The 20,518-nt window shown below is 39.9% G+C and overlaps 2 protein-coding genes across 2 annotated transcripts in view; one reads left to right on the top strand and one right to left on the bottom strand.

The window, feature by feature from the left end:
• Positions 1-251: 251 nt before the first annotated feature.
• On the bottom strand, positions 252-11,515 carry LOC145401325 (putative tRNA (uracil-O(2)-)-methyltransferase). The gene is made up of 8 exons (XM_080273651.1): positions 11,469-11,515; positions 10,220-11,004; positions 9,315-9,437; positions 7,692-7,903; positions 6,648-6,896; positions 5,100-5,822; positions 1,547-1,732; positions 252-492 (listed from the first exon to the last, which is right to left on the bottom strand). The coding sequence occupies exons 1-8, from the start codon at positions 11,480-11,482 to the stop codon at positions 349-351; spliced, it is 2,436 nt and encodes an 811-aa protein (XP_080129777.1). The 5' UTR covers positions 11,483-11,515; the 3' UTR covers positions 252-348.
• A 2,608-nt stretch (positions 11,516-14,123) lies between these two features.
• LOC145401324 (non-lysosomal glucosylceramidase) overlaps positions 14,124-20,518 on the top strand; it is a 39,302-nt gene continuing 32,907 nt past the window's right edge. Inside the window, exons 1-3 of the mRNA XM_080273650.1 lie at positions 14,124-14,305; positions 16,283-16,371; positions 19,672-19,852. Of these exons, the coding sequence (XP_080129776.1) occupies positions 14,124-14,305; positions 16,283-16,371; positions 19,672-19,852 (452 nt within the window). The remainder of the gene's footprint in view (positions 14,306-16,282; positions 16,372-19,671; positions 19,853-20,518) is intronic.

Genomic DNA, 20,518 nt, shown 5'->3' with positions numbered 1-20,518 from the left:
CATATGAGGAACAGCTAATTTCAAGAATTTTGTGGATTTGTGGTTGTGGAAGGCAATTTTTTGAGTGCAGATTTGCATTGCAGAAGTGAATTTTCATTTGCGGTGCCCCCCTCTGACAAATACCATACCCTCTTGACCTTAATACATCTAGGTGCAATAGTACAGGGTAACTGAGAAATCAAACTATTTTACAGAGATGACTGAGGATGAGTGCAAACAAACTTTTAAAAATATTCATTTTATTACTCACCAACATTTTTGTTCAGTATTTACAAACATTCCTTCACAAAACGTTATTTCTTCTGCAGTAACAATTATTATTTTTGGCACTGCTGGAAAAAGAATGTCTTACCTTAAATCTACATTTCCATGAGCAAATGTACAGAGTTCAGATGGTAAAGGACAACCTCTTTTATGGTTCTCATGAAACCAGCACAGCTTTGTTTTGATTCTGTCACTGGGAATCTTTGCTTTCCACACAGGAACTGGACTCTGCAAAGTAGATTACAAAATAAATCACTACATATGCACTAGAGAGACATTAACCAAACACTCAGTGGGATAATGTTAGCTACTACAATGAATAATAGTAAGTCCCCTCATTATAAGGCCCTCTTTTTACTTTTTTAAATTAAGAGCACAGCAAAAAAATAAATAAATAAAAATAAAAAATAATAAAGTTCCACTGCTACCTACAAAACTCATTTACCAGTGTTCCCCATATCAGCAGTACCATTTGTACTGTACTTTAAGGGAAAAGGTGTAACCAAGATGATAACACCAGTCTGCCTAACCATGCAGACCCACTGACCACAGATAAGCAACCACCCCTAACACCTTTTCTCATAGGTTCCTTACGCTGTTGATGTTGTATCCGCATCTTAGTGTAGTGTGTGTGCTGCGGTGTGACAAAGTACATTACTGACCTCAAATGAAGAAAACCCATCCCTTTAAATTACTAACCTCAAATGAAGAAAACCCATCCCTTTAAATTACTAACCTCAAATGAAGAAAACCCATCCCTTTAAATTACTAACCTCAAATGAAGAAAACCCATCCCTTTAAATTACTAACCTCAAATGAAGAAAACCCATACCTTTAAATTTCTACTGCACTGCCTTGCAAGAATTCACCAAGAAGTTCAAGTACAGTATGACCTCAATTATATTATGACACATAAGCCTACTGTATTATAACACACTGGCCTAATTTACCACTGCTTCTTAAACAATACTTTCATCTACTTTCCATATGGAAATGACTACTACACTTTAAGTACTGAAATATGGAATGCATTGAATAAAAAATCATATACAGCTTCAAGGCTGATAATGGAAAGTATCAAGGTTTGTACTGTGTAAAGAAAAATGTATTTAAAAAAATAATAAAAATCAGACAAATGTAGGAACAATCAGGGCTATAAAATGGGACATGGCTAAAGTTTAAAGGAAGTTAAATGCCTTGGACCTCAAAAACCTTAGGTTGCAACTAAATGAATGGACCCCTCCAAGACATGCTCCCACATCTAAAGATAGCCAAACCTTACCTGAAGACTGACTTTCCCATCTATGAGGCTGAACATGTGTCTGTGATTTTTTAGTAACGTCTGTAATCCTCCATATTCCTTCTTAAGAGCAAGGCGCTGTTGTGGTTCCATGTTTCTGGCAATGTCTCCCAGTGTCATGCTGCCTCCCTGGTTCCATTCTACATGGCAATTCTGCTCAACTTCAACCTGCAAAACAACAGAGGTAAACTCATTAGCCATAGTTTCTGTAACCCTCTACACTTTACTCTGCCTAGTTGGACGCCACAGTCAGGGTTTACTGGAAAAAGATTTGTTGGCAGTATGAGCAAACTGGGCTTCATGCAGTCCAGAAATTCTGTAAACTACCATGGAAGGAGAATATAAGAGAGTATGGATCAGTTGGCTCAAGGATTGTGTGGGTAAGACTGAAAGTTGAACTACAAATGTGGGTGATTGTGAGTGTGTATGCGCCAACGCAAGATCATGGAAGCAGAGTGAGAGAAGAGTTCTGGACAAATGCAGAAGCGTGCATGAAAAAGTTTGAAAGGAACGAGAGAGTGTTTTTGATTGGAGATACGAATGGAAAAGCAGGGAATGTGGAGGTGGATGGAGTAGTTGGTGAGTGGGGTGTGCCTGCAGAGATGGATAAGAATGGCAGTGCTTTAGTGGATATTTGTGCCAGGAGGGGGTTGGTGATAGCTAATACCCTCTTCAGGCACAAAATGATCCATAGGTATACGTGACGAATGATGAGAAGGGTGGATGGAGAACTGAATGAATGGAACGCAATGACTGATTATGTGTGAGTGTGGATGAAAGGATGCGAAGGTGCGTAATGGATGCAAAAATATATAAAGGTTGCGGGAACGGACTTTCTGACCACCATTTGGTGGTGGTCAGAATAAAAGTCCAAATGAAATGGAGAAATAGAAGAAGGGAAGGACAAGAGCAAGTAGTTCATACAATGAGGGTGGAAAAGTTACAAGAGGATGGAAAAAAGGCATAAAAAGGGAAGTGGAGGAGCGATTGGGCAAATATGGATTGGAGCACATGGAAGATGTGTGCAAGATATTCACAGAAGAAATCTGTGCATCATGTGAGGTGGTGTGTGGGATGATGAGAAGACGAAAGGGGCTGCAGGGAACAACATGGTGGAATGAAGGAGTGAGAGAGGCTGTGGCACAAAAGAAGAAGGCATATAGTGAGTGGATGAGAAACAGGGGCAGGGAAAAATTTGAGATATGGAAGAGTGTTATATGTAGCGAGGAAGAGAGAGGTGAAAAGATTAGTAAGAGAGAGTAAGAAGAAAGTGGATGAGGAATTTGGAAGGAACTTGAGTGTAAAGTGGAGGGAATGTATGAAAATGTTCTGGAAAGAGGCAGAGTTAGACAGGGTGCCAATGAAGTTAGCTGAAACTTGAAAGATAAAAATGGTAGATTACTAGTGGAGAAGGGAGAAAAAGTGAGCAGATGGAGAGAACACTTTAAGGAATTGTTGAACATAGAGAATGAAAGAAATCCAAGTATAAGTGGCTGGGGAATGGCTGAGAGAAGGAGGGATGTGAGAAGAGAGGAAGAAATCAGTAGGATGGAAGTTGTGGAAACAATGAAGAAGGTTAAAATGGGGAAAGTCCCAGGAACTGATGGAGTGTGTGGTGAAATGCTCAAGCATGGGGGAGAGATAGTAGAAGAATGGATGTGGAAGATGTGCAGATTCGCCTGGGAGGAAGGTAGAGTCCTGGAGGATTGGAAGTCAGGTATAATTACTCTCCTGTACAAAGGAAAAGGGAAAAAAGAAGTGTGTGGTAATCATGGGAGCATTAGACTTCTTAATGTTATAGGAAAGGTACATGGAAGGATAATTATTGGCAGAGTTAGGGAAATAACAGAGGAATTAGTTGGAGAAGAACAGGGAGGTTTAAGGAAGGGAAGAAGCTGTACAGATCAGATATTCATTCTTAGATATTTAGTGGAAAGGTTTCCTGTAAACTAGGGAACCATAAACTAGGAAACCATTAACTATGCTGGGTGGTAACCATATTACCAAATTTTGGCTCCTGGTGGTTTAGTGGGTAATAAAGGTGCTCCAATCAGATTGAGCCAGTGAAGGTTTATATCCAAGGGGTGGTTGGGGTTTATTGCTCATGTAATGCCACTCAGGGATGAGTGAGCCTGGTCACTCTCATCTTAAATGCCAGGACCAACTTTCCTAGCCCTGGGCTCCTACGCTCCTCATGGGGCAACGTAGGACTAGATGATGGATGGATGGATGAAGCTTCTAGAGATGGGAAAGAAACTGTATGCGGCCTTCATGGATTTGGAGAATGCATATGACAGGGTGGATAGACAAGGATTAAGGAAAGTATTAAGAATATATGGAGTAGATGGGAAGCTGCTGAAGGCCGTGAAGAGTATGTACGAGGGTGCTAAGGTTGCTGTGCGTGTGGATAGTGAACTGCGTGAATTTTTCTATTTGAAGGTTGGATTGAAACAAGGATGTGTCATGTCTCCATGGTTATTCAGTCTGTATATGGATGGGGATATAAAGGAGATACACGATAGGGCAGTGAGTGTTGGAGCGACCAAAGTGAGAGAGGGCAGTGTTTGGAAACTGTTGTTTGCAGATAATACTGTGTTGTTAAGTGAAGACGAAGGGGAGCTGCAAGGCTTGGTGGTTGAGTCTGGGAGAGTGTGTAAGAAACAGAATCTAAAGGTGAATGTAGGGAAGAGTAAAGTTATGGTCTTCGAGAGGAGTGAAGTCGGTGAATGTACAGTGAGGTTGGATGAGGAGGAAAAGGAAAATGTGAGTGTGTTTAAGTATTTGGACAGTGTGATGAGTAAGGATGGAAGTTTAGAGGGTGAGGTGCTTGAAAGGGTGCAACAGGGAAGAAAGGTTGCTGGCTCCTTGAAAGTAGTGATAAGAAACAGGGAAGTGAGCATGGAAGTAAAAAAAGCTACTATATGACAGTAGTGTGATATCAACTCTAACATATGGAAGTGAAGCTTGGACTTGTTGGAGGGACTTCTGTCCCTCCAAGAAGGTGAGAGCAGTGGAAATGAGTTATTTAAGAGGAGCATGTGGAGTCACATGGAGAGACAGACTGACAAATGAGGAAGTGAAGGATCATTGTAGTGTGGATGTGGATGTGATAGGAAGTGTTAGGAGAAACACACTGAGGTGGTTTGGTCATGTGGAGAGGATGGAGAGTGAAAGACTGATGAGGAGAGTGTATGTGAGTGCGGTGGAGGGGGGAAGAGGGTGGGGGAGGCCAAGTATGAGATGGAGGGATTGAGTGGAGAGGTATATGAGAGGGGGGTGTGTGAGCTGGGAGCAGGGCAATGAAATGGTGGGAGACAGGGCGACATGTTGGCGATTTATTTGTGGCCGCCTCTTATGGGATTAAGGCGTCTGGCAATAAATAGATAGACAGACCATGTTAACTCTAAACAGTAGGTATTCTTTTGTGTGAAATTATGCCTACATCCTCTCATCAGTCTGGGATAGGGAGTTGAAGGTAAGCAGAAATATAGGCTCGTTATTTTAAGGTACAATATTTATAGTAAAGTTACCATACCTCAACAATATGCTTCTTATCCATTAGCATATTTGCCACTGTTGATATCAGGTCCTCTCTCACACTCTTCTGAAGCTGCGTACAGTTGCGGACTTGTTGTACTGCTTCCCTTGCCTTGAAGTTTACCCACAGCCCATCACCAAACTGCTTAACTTCACAGTGTTCATTACACCTGATTTCTTGCTCTTCTGTGCCTTTTGAATTTAACTTTTCACTTTGCTTCTTATAATCAAATGCCTGTTTTCCAATAGCCACAGAATTTAACTTTTCACCTTGTTCATGTTTTTTACTCTGTTCTTTATGACTGACTTCTTGATTTCCAGTAGCTTCAGAATTTAACTTTTCTCTCTGCTTCACGAAAGAATCGATACCAGCCAATACTTTACTTAACTGCTCTTCCTCATATGTTCGGTTCTGGCCAATTAAGCAGACTCTTTTAGTGGACGGAATTCTCAGTTTGTCCTGCCACACTTCGAAGCCACACACCACACCAATTTCCTTCACATACTCCAGGTAATCCGAGTACTGGCTCCGCCCTGCGTACTTCCTCTTGTATTTACAGTTGAAATCATAGGCACAGCATGGGATGACAAAGAAGCGAGTTGTGTACTTTGATTTGGCTGCAATGACTGGGAGCCAAGGGGTCAGTTCATCTGAGTGGTTCCCAATCAGCCAATTGTATTCTGGGAACAGGTTTTTGTCTGATGGCTCCACGATACCTTCCTGTGAAAGTTGATGATATCATCATTACTCTCATCTTCATTATCAGTGTCATCATCGTTTTCGTTTTCGTTTTTAAAGGCTCCAACATGCTTGCATGTGTCGGCCTTGGTCACCTAATGGCGGCTCTCCACGCTGCACGATCCATTGCAGCCTCCCTGTTCAGTCCCTTAACCCTAAGGTCACACTTAATGGCCTCGTCCCATGTCTTTCTCGGTCTACCCCTCATAACCCCACCCCCAATATTAACACTTCTCACCTTCCTCACCCAATTATCATCCCCCATCCTCTCCACATGTCCAAACCACCTCAATCTACCTCTCCTCATCACAACACCAATACACTCCAGTCCCATCCTACCTCTCAACTCTTCCATTGTAAACCCAGCCCCTCCAGGCCTTGGACGCAGGGACGCACTGCACATCCACCTAATCATTGTCATTTCTGTACGTCTGAGCTGGCGAATATCTTCCTCCTTCACTGCCCAGGTCTCACTGCTATACAGCATTACACTCCTAACACATCATCATCATTACTCTCATCTTCATTATCAATGTCATCATCATCATCATTACTCTCATCTTCATTATCAATGTCATCATCATCATCATTACTCTTTTCTTCATTATCATTGTCATATTCATCATTATCATCACCAGCTTCCACATAACGGTCTACAACAAATGGTAATCTTCATTTTTGTTTCCCACAGTGCACACTAGAATTATCATCCCAATGGGAAGAAATTTGTTTGCATTTACATAGCTAAACACAAGGTATTGTATGATAGCAGTTATAATAATCCCTAAACATAACACACAACATTACCTTAAGATGTACTGTAGCAGGGAACATACTCCAGATACTGCGCTTCTTAATATCAATACCAATCCCTGGATGACCCTCACTGTTAAGTAGATACACCAGAAGTCCATTACCACAGCCTAGGTCCACAAAGCTCTGGAACCGAGGCAAATGTTTCTCAGCTCTCTCCTGCCGCCAGAGGAGCAGCAGGTATGTGGCGATGGCTATATCTTCATACACGAATTTTAAAGGATCTGTCACTTCAGGCCACATCTGTATACCAACATAAAATACACTAGTAAGCTACCCAATCCCATTAGTACAGTATGAAGATTTTGTTTTTAATTGGATTTTTTTTTTCATATTACTGCAGCATTTTCTTATTACCAACAGATGATTTCATTAGGTTGGCAGAGATCTATGGCAATGAAATGGTTAGAGAAAGTCTCCCTTGATGCCTTCCCATAGAAAAAGTCTCCCTTGATACCTGCCCATACAAAAAGTCTCTCTCGTTGCATTCCCAAATTCATGTCTCTCCTAGTATGAATAAAATTGTCTGGCAGCAGCAATCAGTATATTATACAAAATCTATTAATTGTCTTACTCTGCATCCTTTTAGGAGTAAAAAAGTAATTTGTTCTATACACTACTACATACCATACTTCAGCCACCTCTTCAACCAAATGCCATTGCATCTATGAGGGGTCAAGTGGACATCAACACTTCTGTCTCCACTCAGTGACAATCCCTACTCCTAAAAACATAACCTTCCTTCATATACTGTCCTGTGCTGTTAGATCTGATCCTGTCCCTTCATATAATTCTTGGTCTCCTTTCTGGTGGCTAAGTGGTTAGAGTATCACAGTAGGTGACAGTCTAGCCATGCCCCAAAGCTTGACCCCCTTGGAATAAATGGAAGTTTGTCATGTATGTAAAGCCATCAAAGAAACAGGCTGACTATCTAAATGTACTGAACTATGGAAGCCTAGTCTTGACCCCCACAATCTGAAAGGGTTAAAATGAAACTGGCCATTTCTGTTTACATGGAGTGGGCACTTAGATCTTTACCTTAATCAGCTGCTTTCCATATTTTGTCTTCAGTTTCTGGTACAACTGACTATACTCTTGGACATCCACCAGCTTGAGAGAGCCTTTATCTTCAACCTTCCCATCCTCCAGAACCTCAGTCATCCATTTTGCTATTTTGGGTAGTAGTTTTTTCTGAACCCACACAATGCTTGGGTCATCCCTCAGTAAGCTACCTGTACACCCATCTTTACCTGTAATGATTATGGTAACTCAGTATAAATGTCCCTCAACTCCCTTTTTATCCCCCAACTGGTGGGTGATGGACTGCACAAAAGGACAACTTCAATCTGTAGTCCACTGAGTTCATGTTCAAATGAGCCTGGAGCAACAACAACAACATAAAGAGTTTTTCCCTTTCTAAATAACATCAACCAGAGGTAGCAAAAATTATATACAAAAGGTTCCATGTACAAAATATATTAATGAAGTGTTTCTAACTCTAACAGTATAAAGGACCTACAAACAAATTAAAACTGTCTGGTGAGAGCAGGAAAAAATATAAAAGTTGTCACTGATTTGAATTTCAGAAAAGGATGACGAAGAGAAAATAACAGATGATGATGATGATAAAGAATCCTTATCCAATTCCTGGGCATGATAGGGCAGGATGATGATGATGATGATGATAATGAAAGTCAATGTCTCTGGTGAAATTTTGACCATGGGTTAATTATTCAAATGCTTTTACTGTAAACAATGTAAAGCAATGCATTTGTGGCACTGTTCATCTAACCGTAGCTCCTCATGTAAAATAAATGGCAAAGTTTAGAACAGTAGCGTCTTCCCAGTGAGAAAAATTTTAATATTTTCTTGGAACCACCAGACAGTTGTGTTCAGTTCAGGAGTGACTTCAAACTGTTGGTGACATATGTGGTCTTCATTATCTACCTCTTCATTACTACAGCTGACTACAATGGACAAAATCTAGTAGCAGATTAAATAAAGTACAGATGATGTCCTCAAGCAAAAAAGTACAATAGCATACAGTGGAACCCCGGAATTCGTACGCCTGTCTACTCGTACAACTCAGTTTTCAAACAGCTTTTTCATCCAAAAATCGCTTGTTTTCATATGGTGACCCGCTATTTGCACTAAGAGACGCAGTGTCGTAGGTGCCACATGGTCGCCAGTCCCGCTTTGTCTTCCGTCAGCTCAAGCATTAGTCATACAGGCTTTGTGATAAATTATGTATTTTCGTTAGAAAATTGCACATAATCATGGGCCCTAAGAAGATTAGTGAGTCAGCTGGAGCTAAGAGAAAAGCAGAGAACAACAACTGAGCTGAAAAAAAAAAAAAAAAAAATCACTGCAAAGTCTGCAACTGGAACCCGTGTCTCCGATCTTGCCATTCATTATGGTATGGCGAAATGTACAGGGTATATTCTTCTTTATTTTAAAGGTTTTTTGTATGGATTAATGCAAAATGCATTGTTTCTTATGGAAAAAAATGATTCGGTTTTCGAACAATTCACAACTCGTACAGCCTCCAGGAATGAATTGTGTACGAATTTCAAGGTTCTCCTGTATTAACAGATTTAATAAATTTCTTCCTCCATCATGAACACCATATTGTAATATGTAGTAAATAAACAATAAACAAACCTATGATACAGGACACAGCCACTCCACTGTTAGTGTGTGTAAAGGTGTAATGAAGGCGTGGAATGATGCTTGGAGCAGAAGCTGGGATGTAACCTAGATATGTCACACGGGGTGTGGTCCTCTCTGTAAAAAATGTATAGTTCAAGTATTATACTCTTTTTGCTCTAACTTAGACAAATACTGACACATCTCAATCTTGAATGCTATGCAACAAGAGATCAACATTAGAATATGGTGCTAGTCACAAAAAATTATTACAGAATAGATGTAGCACCACAGTAATGTCTTTTTTTATGACTCAGCTAAATGAAATAAGCTGTAAAATTGTGGCAAATGGTGGTGACCATCATCCACTCACTTGATGTAGTGCTGCCCACATCTTCCTTCACCTTTATCATTCTTTTGCTGTGTCTGCCCCTCTCTCTTAATATTTCTTCCATCTTTCCTGTCACTTTTTATTACTCTTCTTCCCTTTGCAGGTGGCTTTAGTTTAAGTGACAAGCCTAATGGTTTCCTATATGCCAGGAAACCATTTACAACGCTGGGTGGTAACCATATAACCAACCCACACGTGTTCCCTTTGCGTCAACAAATGGGTTGGCGGAGGGTTAGTGCCCATCCTCGAAAAATCATTAACTCAGAGACAAATGGCTACCCCTTACAGGATTAGAGCATCTGTTGACAGACAGACAGATAGATAGACAGATAGAACAGGACAAAATATGGAACAAAGTAATGTACTGTAAATGAACTACAATACAATATAGGGTAACATTTAAAAACTGACCATCATAAGGTACGATTCTGCCTAACCCTTCACATACTGTACTTAATTTTAATAATATGGCCTTTTGAGTCAAACAATAGGTTCCAGATTGAAAAACAGACAAGAATGAGCATCTTACCCATGATCACTACTTCATAGGCTGAGGTGTATCTCTTAAGCTGTTTTGGAATCATCTTTCTAATCACAGCTATCCCAGATGTTTTCTCCTCCAACAAATATTGCCAAGGAATGTTCTTTTTCTTGCTAAAGTCTGCATACTTGGACAACAAAGCAACTTCACACAGTTCAGGCTGCATGGTTTCCTCTTGTTCTTGGACTCCAATATCCAAGTTATCAAGTTCACTTTCTAAGCTTGTGAAGCCTTCATTACAAAGAATTGCCTTGATTCTTTCAACTAAATTATTCTCATATTCTGCTTCACAACTTTCATTATCTGAGCTGGTGTTTTCTGATGTCTTCTCAGAACAAATCATTGTGCTGTCTTTACTGGATGATGACAGTGAGACATGCTCGCTTTTTTTCTTTATTTTTGCTGACTGAGATTTAAGCTGATGGCTTAAATTATCTCCAGATTCTTCTTCCTTATATTCTTTATGTGAGCTCATGTTTTCTGTTTTCTCAGAACTAATCAAAGTGTCATCTTTACAGGAAGATGGCTGTGTTGTAGGCTGGCTGTTCTCCTTCAACGTATTTGCTGATGGAGATCTGAGTTGATGACTTAAATCCATTACTACTCTCTCCCAGCACAAGCTTTCCTTTACCATACCAATCCACAAATTGGCCACGCCACACATTCTGCGGTTGATGACATGAGGCTTCTCCGTGTATATCCTGACAGCACCCCAGAACTGAGCTGTAGATGCCTTTAGTGGCAGGTCATCAATTACTTTCTCCATCCTGGACCTTGGCACATTACATATAATCAGTCTCCACAGTTTGGCTTAGGATCCTTTTAGCCCCAACAGTTAATGACTTCACCCTGACAACAGACAGTATTCCAAATTCTATTACTGCTACCATCAGATGATTTGACTCAGTTTTGGATGGACTTTTCAAACTGGAGAGTTAGGCCTAGATATAACGGCCATTTACTTCAATCTTAGGAGGTTCTCCGTGACTGAATGAACTCATCTGGTTATGGCATGAATATTCTGTAATATAAAAGGATGTCATCAGACTGAGAGGTTAAGCAATAAATAAACTGATTACAGTATGACAATGCAAACACTTTATAAATTTGCAAAATGAAGCAATATGAGAATATAAACTGATAAGTCTAGAAAATTAAAACTGTAATTTGATCCAGTACTTGAGGGAACTGAAAAACTGACAGTCAAGTTTGGCATTGCATATATCACTGTACTAACCTGCAGACCTGCATCTCCCTAATAATTAACTCTGTGATTTAGTATACCGGTACTGGAAAAAAAAAAAAAAAAAAATATTAAGTTACTATAGGCTCATACATCCTGTAAATGGTTCTTAAACTAATCATGATACAGTATAGTACAGCATTCTTCATATGCCTGTTAAATGTCTGATTTAGCTATATACAGTACAGTATTTATAGTCACAATCATTCTGGAGAAAGACAAACTAATCTTTTCATTCTGGTTTACCTTTTCAACAATCCACTTGCCATCTTCTATTGCACGGCTGATGATCTGGGCGACACGTTCTGGGTCTGTTTCATCAGAGTGCTGGATAAACCCCTAAAAAAAATACATATATATATATATATATATATATATATATATATATATATATATAATAACACATCTATGGTATATACTGTATACCAATATTTCTTTTGTAAAAAGATTATTAAGACACCAAAAGATTGAGAGTCATTGTCAAGTAACCCTGTCTTTCATGAATAAGGATGTGATGCATGAACAATCCTGCATCTTGTGCAGAGTAAAATAATGTCCACAGTTATCCTCCTTCAAGTTCACAGTAACTTCAAGCTGCTAGATACATCTAGAAAATCATTTTCTAGCTTTCCTTTATTTCCATATCATCTACCTACGACCAAAACTGTGGGCTTATGTTTACAGAATAATAATTGCCCCTTCTTCAATCCCTTGGCCATAACAATCATATAATCCATACCAATGGATGAGGTAATGTATATTAAAAAAAAAAAAAAAAAAGTGGGAGTTGGAACACCTAAAGGTAAATTTTTACAAGTTGCCAATACACCCCCCAGGTTGTGCAATATATTTTTCTGGTAGTTTTTGACGAGATTTATGTGATTTTGATCATTTTTTGTCAGAAATTCTTCATGGATGAGGTGAAATTAAACATGTTCCACATAAAACGAGGTAAAAAATCACTGGAATCGCATCAAAAACCACCAGAAAAATATGCTCCACAACCGGTTAACCTAACCAAACAGACCTAACCTCCTCTAACCTAACCAACAGAAAATGAAGGTAAAAATCACTCAAATCGCATCAAAACCCACCAGAAAAATATACTGCACAACCGGTTAAACTAACCAAACAGACCTAACCTAACCTATATAAAATGAAGTAAAAAATCAAATAAAAAAAATAAATAAATAAATAAACTGCACAACTGGTAAACCAAACCAAACAGACCTAAACTAACCAAACCAAACACGCTGCAGCAGAATGCTTAACTTAGAGAGACGATGGTCCAGGTAATGCAGTATATTCTGGTGGTTTTTTATGCGATTAGAGTGATTTTTGCCTTCGTTTCCTGTTGAAAATACTTAATTTCACCTCCTCATCCAAAGTTCATGATTGGAAAAGGCAAACTGAAGCATTTCCAGAAAAACTGAAGGTTAAAATCATTCAAATCTCATCAATAACTTGCAGAAAAAATACACCAAGTTTTCTCAATAACCCAACGGCTTCTTCCGGTTCCGAGTGGAAACGATTAATAACACATAAATAATCAATATTACACCCAGTGCTCAGATCACATCCTTCTTCGTCAGAAACCACAGCAAGAAGGATTTGAATTTTCCACCAACAAGGAATCAAAGACTGCTTCAAACTGATTGGTATAATACCATCACGTGACACAAAGTACGCCTATGAGTAGGTGAAACAGACCTAGCAGGTGCATGTGGCGGTCAATGGAAGGAGAAACACAAGTACCGGTACGAATGCACGCATTTTTTTACACGGACTGGCCATCAAGATCAAAGGTATGGTTTTTGGGGGAATTTTAATTAAATTCAACATCTCTGTAAATATCGATTTCTGAATGGGGTTATGGGGGTTCATTAGCATTCTCAGGTAATTACTATGCGTTTATGGTGGCAATATCCTTCAACTGCATATTGGCAACTTGTAAAATAACACCCATTTAAAATATGCTTCAGTATAAAAGCTCTTGTTGGCTGAATCAAAGACAAAACAATAATCACAGACCGTACTAATTAAAATGAAGCTTACATGTGTGAGAAAAAGGTAACGTCCGTCATTACCTGGCGTATAAAATGACGGTAGTAACTTTGCGACTCTTCAGGTAGCTTCTTACATTCTCTGAGAAGGTACCTGTACAGTTGCTTTGAAGTCTGTATTGATTTGGTCCACAAACATAACCCAATGTGCACCATAACTTAAAATGTGAGCACTTGTTACTTATTGATTTGTTACTTGACCCTTGAAGTTCTTGAACCCTTCTCCTTCTTCACTGGAATTTGCTATGTGGCGTGTTCTTTTTCATTGGAAACCCAAGGAATGTCGAGTAACAATTCTAAACGCACATTGAATCCAGGTGAAAACTGATTCCATTGTAATGAAATAAATGGGAGCTACCAAATTAAGCCTCATGCTCCTTTGTACAAAATATGTAAACTCAAGCTCCATTTAGTGGGTCCTGAACATGTTCAGAGTGGTAGTTTTTACAATCAACAAACAGGAATTTATACCAGAATTATCTTTGTATGAGCTCTGCATAATTTAAACATGTAAAAAATTCTAACACTAACAGAGAACAGCTGATGTTGACAGAAAGACGTGAGGGGTGGTGAGGGTAATGCAGCGATGGCGGGGTTGGCGGCTGATGTACTGCAGGATCAAGCCGAAGGAACAAGGCTGGAAAACACATCCCGTTTCCCTCGCCATGGCTGGATGGTGCCACTGGATCATAAATTTCCAGAAAGACGGGATCAGAAGATCAGGCCAAGGCTAGGCCAGCTTCCCCAACTGATGCCTCTCTTTATGAGGTAACTGGAAAATCTCTAGGTCACAGGTAACATACAATTTTATTAGACAGTTATCAGTCTCATTCAGTAAGTAGTTGACGTTTGATAATTTTTTTGGTGATGTTGCATTTGTGTGGAAAGTTAGGGTATATATGGATGCATCAATATGTTGTGGTAAATGGCAAAAAATAATATTCTCAACCTTCATGTTACCTTGAGTACACACTTTTGTTCATGGGTCATGTTTTTTTTTTTTTTTAGCTGCCAGATTATTTCATATTGGTTTGGATGAAGGGTTGAGAAACCATTCCTTTTAATTACAGAGTATGGTCGTTTTGTATCATGCCAAATAATGACATTCAGTTGATGAGGTACCTATCCCTGGGGTTAATTTTGTGTGTGTGTGTGTGTGTTACCGTATTCTTTTTTCAACCCAAAATTGATCCAGTTTTTTACACATGTTCTGAAGGAAGATGTCACCTGTGCAAACACCCTTCTCTGTATGACACTTCCATGAGAAATCAGCAATGATGGAGATGCAACATTATTTAACCAGCTAGTTGGGGACCAGAGTTTGAGTCATTCAAGCCAGTCATCTGCAGAATTATGGCATGGCAACTCAGTTTTGCCACAGCCTGTGTAAAAGTAACTGGCACTGCCTCATTCCTGCTATTGTTTCTTCAGGAATGTGAGGCCAGTTACTAAGGTATAGTTAGAAATTGTTTGGGTTAGGACTGAATTGCTTGGGATCTAGCTTAGATTGTGTCATCAGGGTAGGTTAATACTTTAAATGGATTGTAATTAACATATTGCAGAAAGGAGGCCATATCTCAAAAACTGGTCATATCTGGTGGAAGTGAGGGTATTTATTGAATGAATCTGAAAAAGGAAACAAAGGTTTATCACGAAATTGAGTATGAGCTGAGAAAAAAAAAAAAATTGCCGTACCATACCATTTTTGTTGTGTGACAATAAAAATGTTACATTTCCTAAACATTACTGTAGACTAGGTAACCTGTCACATTGACTTAGAGTACATTTCATTAGAGATGATTTTCAACAAGTCATTATGGTGTATTCCCCTCTCCCTTGCTTTTTTTTTGTGTGTGTGTGCGGTGTTGCACTTGCATTATTTGCCATCCTGTTGCCAGTTTTATCATCCATTTCTCTTTTGTCTTTTTTCAGATCTCTGGTCAGATTTTTTTACTTCTGTTAGTCTGTATATTGCCAGATGCCTTAATCCTCTCAGGAACTGTAATTTTTCAGTAAGTTTCTGGGACATGAACAGAGCAGAGAACCCAGTTATGGCTGTTTCCTTGCTCACACAAAGAAAAGCATATCCACAGCCAAATTTGACCCTTGAAATTGGTATAATTGGTATAAATTGTATACCATTGTCTTTGCTGGTGTTTATCATATAAGCTATTTAAAAACACACAAAACTGATGAGTAAAAGTACAGAAATGCAATGAGAGTAAACTTGTTAATGAGTGAAAATAGCTTCAAATAACTTTCCAGTATCCTGGTGCAAGAGCAAAGCATATGTCTAGACGCAGAATTTCATGAGCTTTCTTGTGGTGTTTTTGGAAATTTTATATGACCAATAGTCTTTGAGTACATCGCCAAAAAACTATAAAAGAATTGCCTAAAATGTACGATTTGTTTCTTTTATTGTTATTGAACCTGTAACTAACATATACTTTATGTAAATTATGTACACCCTCCCCTGTAACCCACCCAAGTTTGACAGACTTACTGCTAAAACTGAATTTTTGGTGAATATTTTTGTCAAAAAATGACGCAGTTTGTGTCATCGGTTACTCTTCCGCCTAACACTGATATGGCGCAATTTGTGTCATCGTTCCTGAGAGGGTTAATTCTGTAAGGGGTGGCCACAAACAAAGGGTTGATAGCAAGCATTTCTGCAAAAATTTTAGTATATCAATGATGCTTTTATGTTTTGTATTTTAAGAAGTGTTTGTTTCGTGAACTGTACAGGTATCTTGTGTGGTATGTTTACACGAGGGCACGTGGTCGCAAGCCTTGGATTGACTGTATTACCATGATGCATGGAAAGCAGATGTATGGTATGTACCAAACTACATTTTGTGCTGCTCAATGCATTGTCTTAATTTATTATTCATGTAAGTTTACTGGTACTTGATGTATGACCACTGATGGAATAATTTTCGAGTATAACTGTAATTTACTGATAATGTTGCAAATACAGTAATCTATCTATCTATCTATTGCCAGACGCCACAATCCCGTTTGGGGTGGCCACAAACAAATCGCCTCCACGTCATCCTGTCTCCCGCCATTTCACTGCCCTTCTCCCAACTCACACCCCCCTCTCTCATATACCTCTCCACCCCATCCCTCCATCTCATCCTTGGCCTCCCCCTCCCTCTTCCCCCCTCCACCTCACTCACATACACTTTCTTCGTCAGTCTTTCACCCTCCATCCTCTCCACATGGCCAAACCACCTCAGTGTGTTCCTCATAACACTTCCTATCACATCCACATCCACACCACAACGCTCCTTTATATCCTCATTCGTCAGCCTGTCTCTCCATGTGACTCCACAGGCTCCTTTTAAATAACTCATTTCCACTGCTCTCACTCTTGTGTCCTTCCAACAACGTCCAAGCTTCACTTCCATACATTAGAATTGGTATCACAATACTGTCATGTAGTAACTTTTTCACATCCATGCTCACTTCCCTGTTTCTTATCACTGCTTACAAAGAACCAGCAACCTTTCTTCCCTGCTGTACCCTTTCAAGCACTTCACCCTCCAAACCTCCATCCTTACTCATCACACTACCCAAGTACTTAAACGTACTCACATTTTCCAATTCCTCACCATCCAACCTCGCTGTACATTCACTGACTTCACCTCTCTCAAAGACCATTACTTTACTGTTCCCTACATTCACCTTTAGGTTCTGTTTCTTGCACACTCTCCCAAACTCATCCACCAAGCCTTGCAGCTCCCCTTCGTCTTCACTCAACAACACAGTATCATCTGCAAACAACAGTACAGGGAGTTTCCAAACACTATCCTCTCTCACCAGGGCCACTCCAACATCCACTACCCTACCTTTTACCTCTTTTATTACCCCATCCATGAACAGATTGAATAACCATGGAGACATGACACATCCCTGTTTCAACCCAACCTCCAAAGATAAAAATTCACTTAGTTCACCATCCACACACACTGCAGCCTTAGCACCATCATACATACTCTTCACAGCATTCAACAGCTTTCCATCTACTCCATATATTCTTAATACTTTCCACAATCCTTGTCTATCCACCCTGTCATATGCTTTCTCCAAATCCATGAAAGCCGCATACAACTTCTTTCCCTTCTCTAGATACTTTTCCACTAAAGATCTAAGAATGAATATCTGATCTACACAACCTCTTCCCTTCCTAAAGCCTCCCTGTTCTTCTCCAACTAATTCCTCTGTTCTTTCTCTAACTCTGTCAATAAGTATCCTACCATACACTTTTCCCATTATACTAAGAAGACAAATGCCCCTATGATTACCACACACTTCTTTTTCCCCTTTTTCTTTGTACAAGGGAATAATTATACTTGACTTCCAATCCTCCGGGACTCTACCTTCCTCCCAGGCCAATCTGCACATCTTCCACATCCATTCTACTACTATCTCTCCCCCATGCTTCAGCATTTCACCACACACTCCATCAATTCCTGGGGCTTTCCACAATTTAACTTTCTTCATTGCTTCCACAACTTCTATCCTGCTGATTTCTTCCTGTCTTCTCACCTCCCTCCTTCTCCCAACCATTCCCCAGCCACTTATACTCGCATTACTTCCATCCTGTGTGTTCAACAATTCCTTAAAGTGTTCTCTCCATCTGCTCACTTTTTCTCCCTTCTCCACTAGTAATCTACCATTTTTATCTTTCACTCCCCTGCTAACATCACTTCCACCCTGTCTTACTCTCTTCACCTCTTTCCAGAACATCTTCTTACAGTCCCTCCACATTACACTGAAATTCCTTCCAAATTCCTCATCCATTCTCTTCTTACTCTCTCTTACTAATCTTTTCACCTCTCTCTTTCTTTCTGCATATAACTCTCTCTTCCGCCTCTCAACTTCTTCCACACCCTTATTTCTCATCCATTCATTGTATGCTTTCTTCTTTTGTGCCACACCCTGTCTCACCTCTTCAGTCCACCACACTGTTCTTTGCACCCCCCTCCGTCTTCTCTTCCTCTCACACACCACATCACATGCTACACATATTTCTTCTGTAAATATCCTGCACACACCTTCCACGTCCCCCATCTGCTCCAATTCATATTTGCCCAATCGTTCCTCCACTTCTCTCTTATACTCTGCCTTTTTCTCATCCTCTTGTAACCTTTCCACTCTCCTTGCAACTACTCCTTCCTCTCGTCTTTCCCTTCTTCTTTTCCTCCATCTTACTTGTATCCTTATTCTGGCCACCACCAAGTAGTGGTCAGAAAGTCCACTCCCCCAACCTCTATAAGCTCTTGCATCCATTACACATCTTTGCATCCTTTCATCCATACACGCATAATCAGTCATTGCCTTCCTTTCATTCAGTTCACCACCCACCCTTCTCATCACTCGCCATGTATACCTGTGGATCATTTTATGCCTGAAGAGGGTATTGGCTATCACCAACCCCCTCCCAGCACAAATGTCCACTAACGCACTGCCATTCTCATCTATCGCAGCAGGCACACCCCACTCACCAACTATTCTATCCACCTTCACATTCCCTACTTTACCATTCATATCACCGATCAAAAACACTCTCTCATTCCTTCCAAACTTTTCCATGCACACTTCAACATTTGTCTAGAACTTTTCTCTCACTCTGCTAGCACGATCTTGCGTTGGTGCATACACACACACAATCGCCCACATTTGTATTCCAGCTTTCAACTTTACCCACACAATCCTTGACCCAACTGATCCATACTGTCTTATGCTCTTCTTCCATCTTTCACTCACAACTATACATACTCCTTCCTTTGCCCTCTCATTCTCACCAACTCCTGCACATATACCCTATCCATACTCCCATTCTCTCACACTTTCTCCTCTCCATTTTGTTTCAGTCATTCCACATACATCCACTTTTGCACCCTCAAGCACCTGGACAATCTCTCTCTCTTTCACCTCATCATTCGCTCCTCTTACATTCCACGTAGCCAATACCAAATCCTTTGTACAGTACAGTAATACTTTGTCATTTTCAAAGCCTTTAAGGTTAGGCACTGTATAGTATTCGTACAGTATTTTCAGTGTTGTACATATAAATTTATTATGCCTAACATACAGTACAGCTGTGGAGAGGTGTTAATCTTTTGCAGGTGTTCCGCTGGGTGGAATTGGGTCAGGTACCATTGGTCGTGGGTTTCGTGGAGAGTTTTGTAGATACCAGATGGTTCCTGGCATCTATGAATATCAGACTGTATTGGCCAATCAGTTCCTTGTGACAATCAGGGACCCTAAGGGAAACACACTATATCAGAAAGTTTTATCAACACAAAGGTAAGTTGTGCTGAGTACAAATTCTCATGTGTAATGTTAAATTAGGATGCTGTGTGAAATAGGTTTGTAGTGTTCTATGCTATTAATATTAAAGAACTATTTCGTGTTTAGTATGCAGTACAGGTCATGAGATTGCATGTGTATGGGAACAGAGCTGCCAAATGGTCAATAATGCAGAATGTAAGCATAATATCTTTGTATAGGATATTCTTAAATAATAAAAAACTTATTTAGTACAGTGGGCACCTTGAGACACTGTTCTTAATTCATGTCTCGATAAATCTTACCATGTAAGCAGGAACCATGTATCGGGACCCCTTCAGCCCATAATTATAAAGCTCTTGTGTTAACCATGTCTCTAGCATGACCACTGCTTTCCCTAGTAAATACCATATGACTCCACTTACCTAATGATATGCTTTCTAATGACATACTGCTGTACAGAGGTAAAACAGACATAAGAAGAGTGACACTGAATGGGCTTCAAGCAACATGCTATAATAAATCACATTACCACATGACCTTTTTGAGGCTTCGACTATTGTGGCAGTGGCAGTCTGTGTATTGTATAAGTAAACACCTTCTCATAAGTGGAAAATGTGGTTATGGTGAGGTCAGCCATGTGACAGGAAAAAGCTTATGGTACTTAGGGACATGGTCCATGAG

Source organism: Coenobita brevimanus, chromosome 55, assembly GCF_032717465.1.
Source record: "Coenobita brevimanus isolate Jiangsu-jjx chromosome 55, ASM3271746v2, whole genome shotgun sequence".
In the NCBI taxonomy this organism is placed as follows: Eukaryota; Metazoa; Arthropoda; class Malacostraca; order Decapoda; family Coenobitidae; genus Coenobita; species Coenobita brevimanus.
This window is presented reverse-complemented; position numbering and strand designations above follow the sequence as displayed.